At 38.3% G+C, this 16,786-nt stretch overlaps 1 protein-coding gene across 1 annotated transcript in view; it reads right to left on the bottom strand.

The window, feature by feature from the left end:
• Strn-Mlck (Stretchin-Mlck) overlaps positions 1–16,786 on the bottom strand; it is a 243,780-nt gene that overhangs the window by 108,212 nt on the left and 118,782 nt on the right. The window contains exons 12-13 of the mRNA XM_067777186.1: positions 15,015–16,347; positions 14,719–14,851 (exon numbers count right to left, since the gene is read on the bottom strand). Of these exons, the coding sequence (XP_067633287.1) occupies positions 14,719–14,851; positions 15,015–16,347 (1,466 nt within the window). The remainder of the gene's footprint in view (positions 1–14,718; positions 14,852–15,014; positions 16,348–16,786) is intronic.

Below are 16,786 nucleotides of genomic sequence, written 5' to 3'. Positions count from 1 at the left end.
AAAAAATTTATCATAACAATAATAATGATAAAAAATTATTGTTAGGCCTTGAGCTCGATTCGAACCCGCGATCTTAAAATCAGTAGGCCGATATAACAACAAAAATTGTTAATACATCCCAGAGCACGGGGAAAAAGTGTCAATAAAATATGACACTATGGCGGTATTGCCATCAAACAAGTCCAATTTTCACATCCATTCTGCAACAGGTGTCGCAGTGTTGTGAATATCAATTGGCACGAACCAGAATAGAAGTAGGATTAATGAAGACAAACAAAAAACCGCTGTGATGGCTGAATGGTTATAGCAGCGGCGCCTAAACGTTGCCGATGAAGGAATTTAGCAGTTCCCGAAATGGATCTATACAACGAGCTTTGGCAGTTGTCTAAAATTTTTTCTTTCTTCTATTCTAATTTAAAAAAATTTTTTCAATCAAGAAAAAATTTATCATAACAATAATAATGATAAAAAATTATTGTTAGGCCTTGAGCTCGATTCGAACCCGCGATCTTAAAATCAGTAGGCCGATATAACAACAAAAATTGTTAATACATCCCAGAGCACGGGGAAAAAGTGTCAATAAAATATGACACTATGGCGGTATTGCCATCAAACAAGTCCAATTTTCACATCCATTCTGCAACAGGTGTCGCAGTGTTGTGAATATCAATTGGCACGAACCAGAATAGAAGTAGGATTAATGAAGACAAACAAAAAACCGCTGTGATGGCTGAATGGTTATAGCAGCGGCGCCTAAACGTTGCCGATGAAGGAATTTAGCAGTTCCCGAAATGGATCTATACAACGAGCTTTGGCAGTTGTCTAAAATTTTTTCTTTCTTCTATTCTAATTTAAAAAAATTTTTTCAATCAAGAAAAAATTTATCATAACAATAATAATGATAAAAAATTATTGTTAGGCCTTGAGCTCGATTCGAACCCGCGATCTTAAAATCAGTAGGCCGATATAACAACAAAAATTGTTAATACATCCCAGAGCACGGGGAAAAAGTGTCAATAAAATATGACACTATGGCGGTATTGCCATCAAACAAGTCCAATTTTCACATCCATTCTGCAACAGGTGTCGCAGTGTTGTGAATATCAATTGGCACGAACCAGAATAGAAGTAGGATTAATGAAGACAAACAAAAAACCGCTGTGATGGCTGAATGGTTATAGCAGCGGCGCCTAAACGTTGCCGATGAAGGAATTTAGCAGTTCCCGAAATGGATCTATACAACGAGCTTTGGCAGTTGTCTAAAATTTTTTCTTTCTTCTATTCTAATTTAAAAAAATTTTTTCAATCAAGAAAAAATTTATCATAACAATAATAATGATAAAAAATTATTGTTAGGCCTTGAGCTCGATTCGAACCCGCGATCTTAAAATCAGTAGGCCGATATAACAACAAAAATTGTTAATACATCCCAGAGCACGGGGAAAAAGTGTCAATAAAATATGACACTATGGCGGTATTGCCATCAAACAAGTCCAATTTTCACATCCATTCTGCAACAGGTGTCGCAGTGTTGTGAATATCAATTGGCACGAACCAGAATAGAAGTAGGATTAATGAAGACAAACAAAAAACCGCTGTGATGGCTGAATGGTTATAGCAGCGGCGCCTAAACGTTGCCGATGAAGGAATTTAGCAGTTCCCGAAATGGATCTATACAACGAGCTTTGGCAGTTGTCTAAAATTTTTTCTTTCTTCTATTCTAATTTAAAAAAATTTTTTCAATCAAGAAAAAATTTATCATAACAATAATAATGATAAAAAATTATTGTTAGGCCTTGAGCTCGATTCGAACCCGCGATCTTAAAATCAGTAGGCCGATATAACAACAAAAATTGTTAATACATCCCAGAGCACGGGGAAAAAGTGTCAATAAAATATGACACTATGGCGGTATTGCCATCAAACAAGTCCAATTTTCACATCCATTCTGCAACAGGTGTCGCAGTGTTGTGAATATCAATTGGCACGAACCAGAATAGAAGTAGGATTAATGAAGACAAACAAAAAACCGCTGTGATGGCTGAATGGTTATAGCAGCGGCGCCTAAACGTTGCCGATGAAGGAATTTAGCAGTTCCCGAAATGGATCTATACAACGAGCTTTGGCAGTTGTCTAAAATTTTTTCTTTCTTCTATTCTAATTTAAAAAAATTTTTTCAATCAAGAAAAAATTTATCATAACAATAATAATGATAAAAAATTATTGTTAGGCCTTGAGCTCGATTCGAACCCGCGATCTTAAAATCAGTAGGCCGATATAACAACAAAAATTGTTAATACATCCCAGAGCACGGGGAAAAAGTGTCAATAAAATATGACACTATGGCGGTATTGCCATCAAACAAGTCCAATTTTCACATCCATTCTGCAACAGGTGTCGCAGTGTTGTGAATATCAATTGGCACGAACCAGAATAGAAGTAGGATTAATGAAGACAAACAAAAAACCGCTGTGATGGCTGAATGGTTATAGCAGCGGCGCCTAAACGTTGCCGATGAAGGAATTTAGCAGTTCCCGAAATGGATCTATACAACGAGCTTTGGCAGTTGTCTAAAATTTTTTCTTTCTTCTATTCTAATTTAAAAAAATTTTTTCAATCAAGAAAAAATTTATCATAACAATAATAATGATAAAAAATTATTGTTAGGCCTTGAGCTCGATTCGAACCCGCGATCTTAAAATAAAAGAAAATTTCAAAATGGGCGTGGCTCTCAGTCGAACAAAAATTTACCAATCCTTGTGAAATTCGGTAGGGGCATAGATTCTATGACGATAACTGTTTTCTGTGAAAATGGACGAAATCGGTTGAAGCCACGCCCAGTTTTTATACACAGTCGACCTTCTGTCCTTCCGCTCGCCGTTAACACGATAACTTGAGCAAAAATCGATATAACTTTACTAAACATAGTTCACGTACTTATCCTGAACTCACTTTATCTTGATATAAAAAATGGCCGAAATCCGAATATGACCACGCTCACTTTTCCGATATCGAAAATTACGAAAAATGAATAAAATGCCATAATTCAATGCCAAATATGAAAAACGAGATGAAACATGGTAATTGGATTGGGTTATTGACGCAAAATATAGCTTTAGGAAAAACTTTGTAAAATGGGTGTGACCCCTACCATATTAAGTAGGAAATAGTGAAAAAGTTATGCAGGGCGAAATCAAAAGCCCTTGGAATCTTGGCAGGAATACTGTTCGTGGTACTACATATATAAATAAATTAGCGGTACCCGACAGATGATGTTCTGGGTCACCCTGGTCCACATTTTGGTCGATATCTCGAAAACGCTTTCACATGTACAACTAAGGATCACTCCCTTTTAAAACCCCCATTAATACCTTTAATTTGATACCCATATCGTACAAACACATTCTAGAGTCACCCCTGGTCCACCCTTATAGCGATATCTCGAAAAGGCGTCCACCTATAGAACTAAGGCCCACTACGTTTTAAATAATCATTAACACCTTTCATTTGGTACCCATATCGTACAAACACATTCTAGAGTGACCTCTGGTCCACCTTTATGGCGATATCCCTAAATGGCGTCCACCTATAGAACTATGGCCCACTACCTTTTAAAGTACTCTTTAATACCTTTCATTTGAAACACATGTCATACAAACACATTCCAGGGTTACCCTAGGTTCATTTTGCTAAATGGTGATGTTCCCTTATTTTGTCTCCAAAGCTCTCAGCTGAGTATGTAATGTTGGTTACACCCGAACTTAGCCTTCCCTACTTGTTTGGGACTGTTTTGTGATCGATTTAAAACTATTTCAAGATTGTTTCGGAATTATATTTCAAATAGTCCCAAATCATTTCCGGATTCAGATTATGATAATGTCGTAATATTTTTGGGATCAATTTGGAACTGTTCCTAGATAAGTCGGGAGAGTTAACAGATTGTATTAGTGATAATTGCGAACTAGTTTAAGATCTATTTTCGTAATAATTCCGAAACTGTTTCGGAATAAATTCCGTACTGTTTTTGGAATAATTTTAGAGCGCCGACCATACGGCAATAGTAGTATAGCGTCATCAATCACAAGACGAACAGACTACCAGATTCCCTGTCTGCGCTTCGAGGGAGATCTTAAGGCCACAATAGCGGTGGACGGTTGGCGCAAGGTTGCTCAAATAGCGGACCAGGCGATACATGTGTACACAGATGGTTCGAAAGTAGTGGAAGGAGTAGGGTCTGCGGTATACTGTGCTGATGCGGAAATAAACAGATCCTACACGCTGCCGGAGTAATGTAGCGTTTTCCAAGCGGAAATATTAGCCGTAGCCAAAGCAGTAGAAACACTTGAAGAGAAAAGCTTAAGCTGCAACCGTGTTAACTTTTATATTGACAGTCAAGCAGCAATTAAGGCAATAATCTCGCATAGCACAGCATCTAAATGCGTGTTAGAGTGTAAGAAATCTCTGGAGAGAATCGGGACAGGAAGAAGCATACATCTATATTGGGTCCCAGGGCATATGGGAATAGATGGGAATGAAAAAGCAGATGAACTAGCTAAAAAGGGTGCATCGCTTGAAGCTTGGTCCGTAGACATCCCACTTAGACTGGCCGAGATTAAGCGAAGGCTAGAGGTGCATGATCGATCTAGCGGGAAAGGCGGGGGGCAAGTGCGACTGTAAAGTGTCGAAGATTATGTGTAGGTCTTACAACCTTAGACTAACAAAGTTGCTTCTATCATTGAAAAGAAAGGACTGTAGACCCATGACGGGTACTCTGACGGGACGCTGTCTTCTTGCGTCACATGCCTTTAAATTAGGCTTGGTCAGTGATAGCAGATGTAGGAAGTGCGGGTTGGAGGAGTAAACGATCCAGCACGTTCTGTGCTCGTGCCTGCGCTTGCCAGACTAAGACTCCAGCTATTAGGAGTGACACAGCTGTCAGATCTAGAAGCAGCAAGTGGCTTAAGTCCTAGGAAGCTTCTAGTATTATTCAAGAGGACGGAGTTATTTTATAACATAGGTCCGGGTTTTTGATAGGGTTTTTCAGTTTGGTCGTTAAAACAAACATCTGGTAACGCTACGTACTCATTCAGTCTATGTGAGGTCCTCATGGACAGACCAGTTCAACTTAACCTAACCTTGGAATAAATTTGGTACTGTTCCAAAATCATTTCGGAATTATTTTCGGTATGATTTCGAGTTATTTGGGAACTGTTTTGGAAAAAATTCGGATCTATAATAATTACAAGATCATTTCGGCATTTTTTGTGGGATGATTTCAAAACTATTTCGGTATCATTTTCATATTGTATTTGTGGTAATTTCAATATCTTTTTGGTAACTGTTTTGGGATCAAATTTAGACTATTCCAAGATCATTTCGGAATTATTTTCAGGCTCATTTGCAGATTTTGTTCGTGATAATATCGAGATATTTTTGGGATCAACTTAGAACTATTCTAAGATCATTTTGGAATCATTTTGGGGATTAATCCCAAACTATTTTCGGATTTTATTCGTTAGAAATTCGTGATCTTTTGTGGGACTCTCTTGGAACTGTACTAATTTCTGCACTCTTTCCGGGATAATTTGTAGCTTGCTATGGAATTGTTTTTAGAACCATTTCAAACCAATCTCAAACCCCGATTATCAAATAACTAAATTTAACAAAAAAAATATTTCTGGATTTTCGGGGTTCAAAAAATTTATAAACTTTTGTTTATCGAATAGTGAAATTCGATTCATAAACGTACAAAAATCGAAAATCGAATATTCGAATAGTTTTAAGAACCCTTCTATCAACTTGAGCTTTAAATTTAGGGGAGGTAATTGCATTTTTTTTTTTAACCACCTAGTGTACATTAACTTTTTTTTCGCTCTACGTATCAAGATGTTGAAAACTGTTGAATTTCCGCTACGTTTAATTCTTTTCGCTATATTTTTTTTCATTCGAATTCAAAGAGATATTTTTTTTATTTCAAATATTCAGATATTGCGCTACTTTTTCTATATTTTTGTCCCATTCTAATAAAAATCGGGCGCATCTCTCGAAGCTTAGAACGTAGACGTCCAAATCTGATTTGGCGAGATTAAAAGAAGGCGGGAGTAGCACATGATCGACCAAGTAGGAAAAGCGTGGGGCTGCAAAGTGTCGAAGATCATGTGCTAGTCTTACAACTTACGACTAACAAAGTCAATATTTTTAACTAAAAAAAGGGGACTGTATGCTCATAATGGGTATTCTGACTGGACACTGCCTTCTGGCGTCATATGCTTTTAAGGCTTTTTTAGTGATATCAGATGTAGGAAGTGCGAGTTGAAGGAGGAAACGATAGAGCACGTCATGCTAAGACTCCTGCTATAAGAAGTGGCATAGCTATCAGATCTAGAAGCAGGAAGTATCATAGTGCCTATAAAACTTCTAGTATTTGCCAAGAGGACGAAATTATTTCATAACACAGATGCTGGTTTCTGAAAAGGGTTTCCAGTTTGGTCGTTGAACAAACTTGTAGTAACACTATGGACTCTTTCATTTTATGTGAAGTCCTCACGGAAAGGCCAGTTCAACCTAACTTCACCTAACCCAGCGGCTGCCGTGGTGTGGTGGTAGAGTACTCCGCTTACCACACCACAGCTCCTGTTTTTAATTCCCAGCCAAAGTAACATCAAAAATTTAAAAACAAGTTTTTCAATTATAACCAAGCTTTTTAAGCGGGATCGACCCTCGGCAGCGATTTGGCAAACACTCCGAGTGTATTTCTGCCATGAAAAGCTACTCAGTGAAAACTCAGATGGCGTTCGGTGTCGACTTGAAACATGCAGGTCCTATCCCGCCAATTTGTAGGAAAAATTAAATAAAACACGACGCAAATTGGAAGAGAAACTCGGCCTAAAATCTCCCTTGGAGGTTATCGCGCTTTGTAATTATGTATTTATTTATTTCAATGAGGTACTATGTGAGATAAAAGAAACTGATGCAACTACTGGGCGCTACTTTCCCAGAACAAATTTATATAAAAGCTGGGCCGATGAGGATTCGCTTGAAATAATTAAATAAATCAACTAAGAGTCTAACCATGGGAAAATCTTAAATTGATTAAATGGTCATAAGATCAAAAATAAATTTCCGAAATGAGCATAAAGTTCAATTAATAAAGGTCATAAAGTCAATTGACCTTACGACCATTTCAAGTGGTCATTAGGCACATAGATCGTATGGTAATTTAAAGTGGTCATAACGTCAATTGACCTTTTGGCAGTTGACCTTATATCACATCACCTAAAAACTTAATATTTTTGGAGTCTTATGTATGTTTGAGCAATTTGTTACGATCGTTACCTAGCAATACTGCTGTTAACGGTGCTTGAAAACGATGTTTGTTTCTCACTGTGTAAAACACATTACTTTAACTTTCGAGCACAGATTTTCACTTTTTCCTTTTTTTTTTATTTTTTAATGCATTTTTTTATACATTTTTTTAAATTTAAATTTTTTTTTGTTTTTCAAACTCCTTTTTTATTTTTTTCTTTTTTTTTCTTTTCTTATGTCAGAAAAAATCTTTTTTTTTATAAAAATTGTTTTATCCCTTATAAAATGTATAATTTAGTTTTTTGTTTGTAGTAACAAAAAAACCTCTTGCACATGCAAAGCAACTGTTAAGCCAGGAAATTAAAAAAAAAAAAATTGTTAACTTCGACTGTTGCAGTTACGCACGTCTTGACAGCGCGAAAGTTTCAACAGTAATGTCAAATGAAAACGCACAAATTTGTTTGGAAGTTTGTAAAAGGGAAGCTAATTAGTATTTAACACCCAAACGGTTTATTATTTTATTATTTTAATGCCTTATTCGTTTCTATAGATATTTCCTTTTTTACACTTTTTCTTATTTTTTTTTCTTACGTTCGCACTTATTTAATATGTATCGGCTAATTAATTAAGATTGGTATGCAAATTTTTTATTTACATTTCACTTCCCTTTAAAAAAAATCCTCATAGAATCGTGCGCCAGCAAAACAAATAAGAGGGCGTAGAAAAACAGGCACGCATGCGCGGCAAGCAGTCAGACCATAAAAGCGGACGCACTGTGTGACGTAGAGCACAACACCACCACCCAAACTAAGAACGTGTGCATGCGTCAAACACACAAACACAGCAGTGGCATAACCAAATTTGCAAACTAATTTATTGCTGTAAATGGTATTGACAACGAAGGCTGCTTTGCTGTTGGGATGCAGTTGGATGGAATTGAGTTGGGGCGTTTTACACATTATGTGTTTAATATAATAATTTGTTTTATCAATGAATAGGTGCACCTTTTTTCTTTTTATATATCTACAAACATTATCAAATTACATATATACTAATTACAACACATAGATATATATTGTTTTATTAAAAATAGTAGGCGCGTGCACGTTCAACCCACATTTGCTTTCGTAGCACTCGATTACTCGACTAAACTAAAATCGCTTACTAAAATATCATAGCAGCAGCAGCAGCAGTCGGTGATCGTTCACCTGTCGCATTTTGTTGGACAATGCACATAATGTACAAAAATACAATAACAATAACAATAACAATACATCAATTAACGTCACGAAATGCAACGCCAAGGAAATTCTACCTTCTATGTACGACTGAGTGACTGCCTTGTTTAATAGCTCGCAAAAGTGATTCATTTCTGTTTTGTCGCAGTCATAGATCATATTGCAATTTTGTGGAGGGGGGACGAGTTTATTGCCGGGGACGTGTACAGCAAAGATTGATCAGCTGTTGCAATCTAATATTGATTGTGCTTTGCATTCAGCCATGTGGTACTAAAGACAGCTATTAACAAATTCACGCGACTGGAAGCTTTACGTTTCGAGAGGTGTAAACAAGAAATACGGTAAACATTTTCAATTACCAAAATTTAAATTTCTTTTGTGAGTGATTAGGTAGCATAATGATTACATACAGATAAGACAACACTAATCGATTTTGAACATATTCTACGGAGAATAAAATTAGTACCAGCCGAGATATTTACTGCGAGCTGCCACGGATTGTCTCCTTATGACCCCGGAACATCACCTACATAGTGAGGCCAAAAAGCTCAACAATAACCCTAGTGAGATAACGTAGGTCTGTGAGACGTACGTCGTTTTAATTTTGCTCTCAGTCTCCCACAATCGTGAAGAAAGAACATTCTCAGCATTGTGAATGAGAACTAAGTGTGATATCTTCTGCATAGACGTCAAAATTCCAAAGTGATTGGATCACCTGATTTATATTTGACTATCGCTGTCTCATTCTGTATCTCTTTCTATCACCCGCTGAAGACAGGCGCCGCCATATTGAACACCCTGTCAAAACGCTAAAAAGTAGCCATATTGAATATCCTGTCAGGCATTTGACAGATAAGATATCACACTTCGTTATCATTCACAATGATTCTCAGCTACCATTACCAGCTTGTCAGTGGGGGGTGTTTTTCAGTAGTAACTTTTTTGTTTGGTGAAATATATGTATACGATTGTTTTTTAAAAATACGTCTAAGAGACATACCGTTGTCTTTTACGTGACTACGTGACATGACTAATTATACTCAGCTGAGCAGAGCTCACAGAGTATATTAACTTTGTTCGCATAATGGCAATCCGTAACGGCATAAACTAATCGAGATAGATATAGACTTCTATATATCAAAATGATCTGGGCGAAAAAAAGAAATTCATTTAGCCATGTCCGTCCGTCCGTCCGTAAACACGCTAACTTGAGTAAATTTTGAGGTATCTTGATAAAATTTGGTATGCAGGTTCCTGGGCACTCATCTCAGATCGCTATTTAAAATGAACGAAATCGGACTATAACCACGCCCACTTTTTCGATATCGAAAATTTCGAAAAATCCAAAAAGTGCGATAATTCATTACCAAAGACGGATAGGGGGATGAAACTTGGTAGGTGGGTTGACCTTATGAAGAAGAATAGCTCTGGTAAAGTTTTGGACAATGGGCGTGGCACCACCCACTTTTGAAAGAAGGTACTTTGAAAGTTTTGATGAAATTTGGCAGGAACGTTACCACTATTACTATATATGTGCTAAATAAAAATTAGCGAAATAAAATGAAGAACACGCCCACTTTTAAAAAAAAATTATTTAAAGCCAAATTTTAAGAAAAAATTGATTATCTTTACAGTATATAAGTAAATTATGTGAACATTCAACTCCAGTAATTATATGGTGCAAAAAAATACAAAAATAAAAGAAAATTTCAAAATGGGCGTGGCTCCGCCCTTTTTTATTTAATTTGTCTATAATACGTTTAATGCCATAAGTCGAACAAAAATTAACCAATCCTTATGAAATTTGGTAGGAGCATAGATTCTATAACGATAATTGTTTCCTGTGAAAATGGGCGAAATCGGTTGAGGCCACGCCCAGTTTTTATACACAGTCGACCGTCTGTCCTTCCGCTCGGCCCTTAATCGATATATATTTACTAAACTTAGTTCACGTACTTATCTGAACTCACTTTGTCTTGGTATAAAAAATGGCCGAAATCCGACTATGACCACGCCTACTTTTTCGATATCGAAAATTACGAAAAATGAAAAAAATGCCATATTTCTATACCAAATATGAAAAAAGGGATGAAACATTGTAATTCGATTGGTTTATTGAAGCAAAATATAATTTTAGAAAAAACTTTGTAAAATGGGTGTGAAACCTCCCATATTAAGTAGAATAAAATGAAAAAGTTCTGCATGGCGAAATCAAAAGCCCTTGGAATCATGGCAGGAGTACTGTTCGTGGTATTACATATATAAATAAATTAGCGGTACCCGACAAATGATGTTCTGGATCACCCTGGTCCACATTTTGGTAGATATATCGAAAACGCCCTTACATGTACAACTAAGGGTCACTCCCTTTTAAAACCCTCATTAATACCTTCAATTTGATACCCATATCGTATAAACAAATTCTAGAGTCACCCCTGGTCTACCTTTATGGCGATATCCCGAAATGGCGTCCACCTATAGAACTATGGCCCCCTCCCTCATAAAATACTCTTTAATGCCTTTCATTTGATACACATGTCATACAAACACATTCCAGGGTTATCCTAGGTTCATTTTCGTACATGGTGATTTTCCCTTATTTGGTCTCCAAAGCTCTCAGCTGAGTATGTAATGTTCGGTTACACCCGAACTTAGCCTTCCTTACTTGTTTTATATGTAATTTTTGCCGAAAATGGTAATTTTATCTAATATTTTTTTAAGTATAGTTTAAAACAGTTAATTCATTCAATTGAAGTACAAAAATAATTTAATTCTTTTGCTATAAACTGAGGTCCTCCGAAAAAACTGATGTTTGAAAGGACAAGCCCAAGGCAAGTCAAAATTAATTTTTAATATATTAAAAAACAATATTTTTCATTAAAAAACATTTAAAACAAGTGAATATATATCAAATAAATGATTTAAAAAAAAAAATAAAACAAAAATGTAAGTTTTTTGTATATCTTTAGGGTCCTTAAACTTGAACACGTCTCTCAGACGTACGTTATCTTTCTAGGGTGAAAAAATAACGTTATCTTTCTAGGGTTAAAGAGCATAAGGAAATGCTGAACAAACAGTTTTTGCTTTATTGTCAAACTCTGCACACCGTAGCAAACAACTGCTTGATGTAGCCCCGCCTGCAAGAAGGTTAAGGGACATCTCTGTAAGCACTATGATGAGTTCCGGCACCTGATAACACTGCTGTTTGATCCACAGAATCCGCACAGAATTGGTAAACACCCTTGCCAGAATATCAATATACACTATCCTACCCTTGCAGACTAAGAAGAAATCACACTACTAAGGAGACACGAGTCACCCTGGCCCAACTTGGTTGTGGATACTGTAACAACTTAATCCTTACCTGTCCAGAATCAACCTCGACCTGTCCTGCAGGCTATGTATCCCCACATAACACCAGCCACATTTTCAATTGTAATGTGGAACCTACGCCTCTAACACCAACTTTTCTATGGTCCACTCCTGTTGAAACTTATAGTTTCCTTGGACTGCCTTTAAAGGACTTTCATGACAATTTGTGAGTGGTCGCACCAATTGAATGGGGCGAAGCACTATTAACAAAACACCAACTGTAGGAGCGAGCACTTCGAATGCACCCAAACAACTGTACTACACACAAACACACCAAAAGCTCATTAAACTTTTACTCTCTTAGTTGGATCTACGTTTTCAAGAAGAATAAACTGATCGGGGAATTCAAGCAGCACAGCATCTTCGCGAAAATATATTTCGTCGCTGATACACGCATGCATTGTGCGCTTACGTTCGAACCAATAGGATGCTTATGTCAACCCAAAATATTCTGAGAGACCTAGAACTGGAATTTGACGCCGAAACGCAAAGGCCCGTCAGATTACCATCGGAGACAGCTCCGGGCATTCTCAAAGAAGACCGCACACCAAAGGTAACCCAGCCTAAACCTTCCCGGGATCAACAAAATGGGATGAGCGGCGTCGAAGTAATGAGTACGGTTCGCAATTCGGATACTCATCATAACTGCGACGCTCTATGACTTCTTGGAGCGCATCTACGAGTTAGCAGGTGCTATCGAATCCCACTGGACAACATTCTTATGACGCTATTAGAACTCTTACGCGGTAAGGCGCTCCAGTGCGTAAACCAAACATCCACGAACGGACAGAGTTCCGAAGGGAAGCCTTGAGATTCTTCTTGCCTAGGCTATAATAAGCCCACTGAAAGAAACCATTCGGCTACGGAAGCAGTATCTCCAGGAAACGACAGAGGATTACCTATTAGCGCCACAAACGCTGATCCGCGAGCATGCGACGATGTCCAAAGAGGACCACTTAAACCGCTAATACGACGGACTCCGAGTGGAATATCGCTTTTTCGTAAAAAAAAGGAGAACTACCGAATTCGAAATCCTGAAAGCGGAACGAGCAAAGAGGCAAGTCAGATGATCCATACCCTAGTCATGATGGGTAAATCATACAATTTATGGGTGCCGTGTAGGAGGTGTAAGCAGTGAGTCTTTTGTTCAGATATCAGGACGGGATTCTGTCCAGGGACTAGGAGGAACAATCACACCCGCAATAAGGAAAACTCCGATGACCAATTTTATGTCAGCATCACCATAGAGGGCATGGCCGTTCCCGCACTAGTATACACGGGTGCCACGCTGACTAATGGCCAACAACTGGCCAGAGAGACCTCGATACAAGCTGATTTAAAGATTGGATAGATGGGCATCTTACTTGAAAATTTTATATCCCCGCTTATAAAAAGGCCTGTTGAGTACAGCTGATGGCCGATGAGCTAGAACGTGAAGACCGCCTCTTTATGTCACACAAGTTCTTTGCACTACTGGATCCTTCAAGGGTCATATTCCTCAACACCGGAAGCGAGTGCAAATCCGAAGAGAATGAATGACGTTCATGTTCAGATTAATTTAGGTACTCACCAGGTGCTTGGTGCAATTCATGCGACACAGATGGGATAGGAGCACAATACCATAAAACCTAGCTGCTGTCTTACTGGTGAAACAGCTATTGTGCCGCTTTCCAGTGAACTGGGATGGTAGAATGAAATTTCTAAAACCTTTATAGAGACCTTCTTAGAGCTAAAGGATGTGATCAATGTGAGGAATATAGTGCCACGGGATTCCCACGAAGCTCTATAAAAGTCGTCAAGCTTCGTACAATAATTAATTTACGACAATTGGTTAATTTACGAGCTGTGGTAACGGAAGGAGAACGGACCAGGGTCCTCGTACAGAACAATTCAAATTATTTACCGCAAAGCTGAAAATATCAAGATCATCACTGTATGCCAGCAATAGTCCCATCTTGCAAAAAGGCTCGGGAAATGTTTAGTTCTGCTCCTTCTTCTCTTCTTATTGTAACAATAAGAGGACTCCCTAAGGTTTCGGAGCATCTCGAGAGCTATTCGACATGAACACGTCTAGGCCTTGCAACCCCCTCCTTCCCTGAGGAACTTGGGATCGCCAGAGTGGGTACATAGGTGAGGTTGATGATCGGGTTGGAGAAGTTATAAATTCCGCTGACAACCTCTTAAAAGGGTTGCGCTACACAACCCCTTGAATCCCATTAGTTCTGCCCCTCGAACTATATTCTACTATTAGCTAAAGAAATCTTGTGATGGGATTACCCTTAAAAGTTGTTTAGTCTCGTAAGACTTTGAGAAGTTATTTGTATATGGACTGGGACCGGTAGTACTGCTGAACGTCATATGATCAGTTGTATAGTTTTTAGCGGGCGAACCTTCCTGAAACAATTTATTGTAATCTTCCAACCAACAACTCATTGTGGTCAGGCAGCATCCCACACATATTCTAGTCCATGTTTGTATACGGGCTAGCTTAGAAAACTCATCATCATTTCATTATTAATTGGCGCTTAACCGCCTAAGCGATTATGGCTGTTTCGTAGCAAGTCACGCCAGTCACACCTGTTTCCCGATAACTAATTCCAATTGGGAGCACCAAGCGTGATAAAGTCTTCCTTCAGCTGCCTCTCCCAACCCAATGGAGGTCTCCGCCTTCCTCTGCTTTCAAACTGCGGTGTCGACATGACCTAACCAGTGAAGTCTTTAGGTTTTTATACGATGCACTATCTTCATATCTGCTTTGATACTTATTTACATATTGGAAAAAAAAAATTAATTATGAACTCACATTAAGAAAGTCGCGCAGCCACACGACGTCCGGTTTGGGATCACCGACAACTTCACAGAATATAATCACCGTATCACCTTCGTAAGCTTCGCTGGAACGTGGCTTAACAACAAACATAGGTTGTTTGGAATATCTGGCGTATAATAAAATAAAAAAGAAAGTTAATTATGTACTCATATTTCCTAATTGAGAAGTGGTTCACACGTTAACGAAGCTTAATTGACCGAAATAAGTTCGTAGTCCATCAACTAAGTTCCGCTAAAATGTTAATTCTAGCCTTGTAAAGTAGAACTTACGGTAAATCACCTTTCACGATAGTCGGTATTTGACTGCTAGCGCGTTGAGTCTGCTGCTGCTTTTGATCCTCATCTGGCTCTTCAATTACAACACGACAACTACTCTCCACTTTGCCCACAGCATTCGAAGCGACACAGATATATATACCAGCGTCAAGTGGTTTAGCATTGGCTATGACTAGCTCCACAAAACCGTTAGCATCCAAAGTGCCACCTATACGTCTACTGGGACGTAAGCGTATGCCATTACGATGCCATGAAATACCCACTGTAGGATAAGCCTCCACTTTCGCGGTCAAACGTATCTCTTGGCCTTCTTGGTATATATACAATGGATCTAGCGGCACATAAAATTCAGGTGATATATAAGCGCGTATACCTTTATCAACCACCAACGAGCAATGGCACGATACCGAACCAAGTTCATTTTTAGCTGTGCACGTGTAAATGCCGCTATCATCCAATAAAGTGCTAGCCAATTCGAGTGTATAAAATTGTCCATCATTGGTTATGAGGCAACGACGACTTTCCACGATGTTTTGATCATCCTTGAACCAATTAACTTCAGGTGTGGGATAGCCAATAACTTGACATGTCAAACGTACAGGATATGTCATTTGTACGCGTCGATCACGTAAACGCATTGTGAATATCGGCAAAGTGTCATCAGTGCGCGCCACATCATCAGCATGAATGATCTCTTTCAATTTTGTATCGGCTTCGTAAAGGCGTTGATCGGTAACGATTTGAAGACGCGCGAAAGTCGATACTCTACCTTTGGAATTAGTTGCTTCACATGTATAGCGTCCCGCGTCCAACTCAGTTGTAGGTGCAATTATAAGCGTACATGTTGAACCGATTTGACGAATGCGTATACGTTCGGCCAATGGGCTAATATGCATACCATCCTTATACCAATCAATTTGTGGGCGTGGTGCACCGCATACAGTACATTCCAGCGTTTGTGGTTTGCCAAGTAAAGCCTTCAATTGGCCGGGTAGTATTTTGACAAATTCGGGCAGACATTCGGCGCCGCCAACCTGCAATGGACAGCTGGTCTGTACTGAAGGTCCCCAGCCATAACGATTTTTGGGTGTAACACGGAAATGATATTCAACATTGGGTTTCAAATTGAATGCGTCAAATGAATTGATTGGCGTGAGACCGAGCTCTTTCCATATAGCGCCACCTTCGTGTCCAATTATCCAAGCATCTACGCGATAGGCTATAACAGGTGCTGAATTGTCACGTGAAGGCTTACCCCAAGAGAGCGAAATATGTGTGGGACCAGAATCGACTACCAAAGGTTCGGTTGAGATGGCGCTTGGTGGATCTGTGTGGTTTGTTTGGAAAAGATAAATGAAATAAGTGTTGATGAGATAGGCATAAATTAGTTGTAAGTTATCAAAAGAAGGGGACTGTTGGTGCTATAACGACCTACATTTCAGTGATTGTAAGAAAGTTTCGAAACTTATATAGAAATTGCTAACCCATTGTTTTAAGTTCCCAAAACTCAGACGTAAATATAAATTTGTATTATGCAACTTTTAATCAGAGTTGGGCGGTAAGCTTAATTTTTTTAATAGCTATTGATTGTTCCTCCGAATGCGATTACTTTAATAGTAACCCCATTTCTTATATTTTTCTTGCTGTAATCGTTAATTTCATTAACCTGCAATGACAATATGATTACTTAAATTTTATTTTTATAACGGTGACTGTAATTGCAATCATTTAGTAAGTGGGCGTAATCAATTACACCAAATATTGTA

The sequence above is a fragment of the Eurosta solidaginis genome, chromosome 3 (genome assembly GCF_040869045.1).
Source record: "Eurosta solidaginis isolate ZX-2024a chromosome 3, ASM4086904v1, whole genome shotgun sequence".
Lineage (NCBI taxonomy): Eukaryota > Metazoa > Arthropoda > Insecta > Diptera > Tephritidae > Eurosta > Eurosta solidaginis.
The sequence above is the reverse complement of the archived record's forward strand: the minus strand, read 5'-3'. Positions and strand labels throughout refer to the sequence as shown.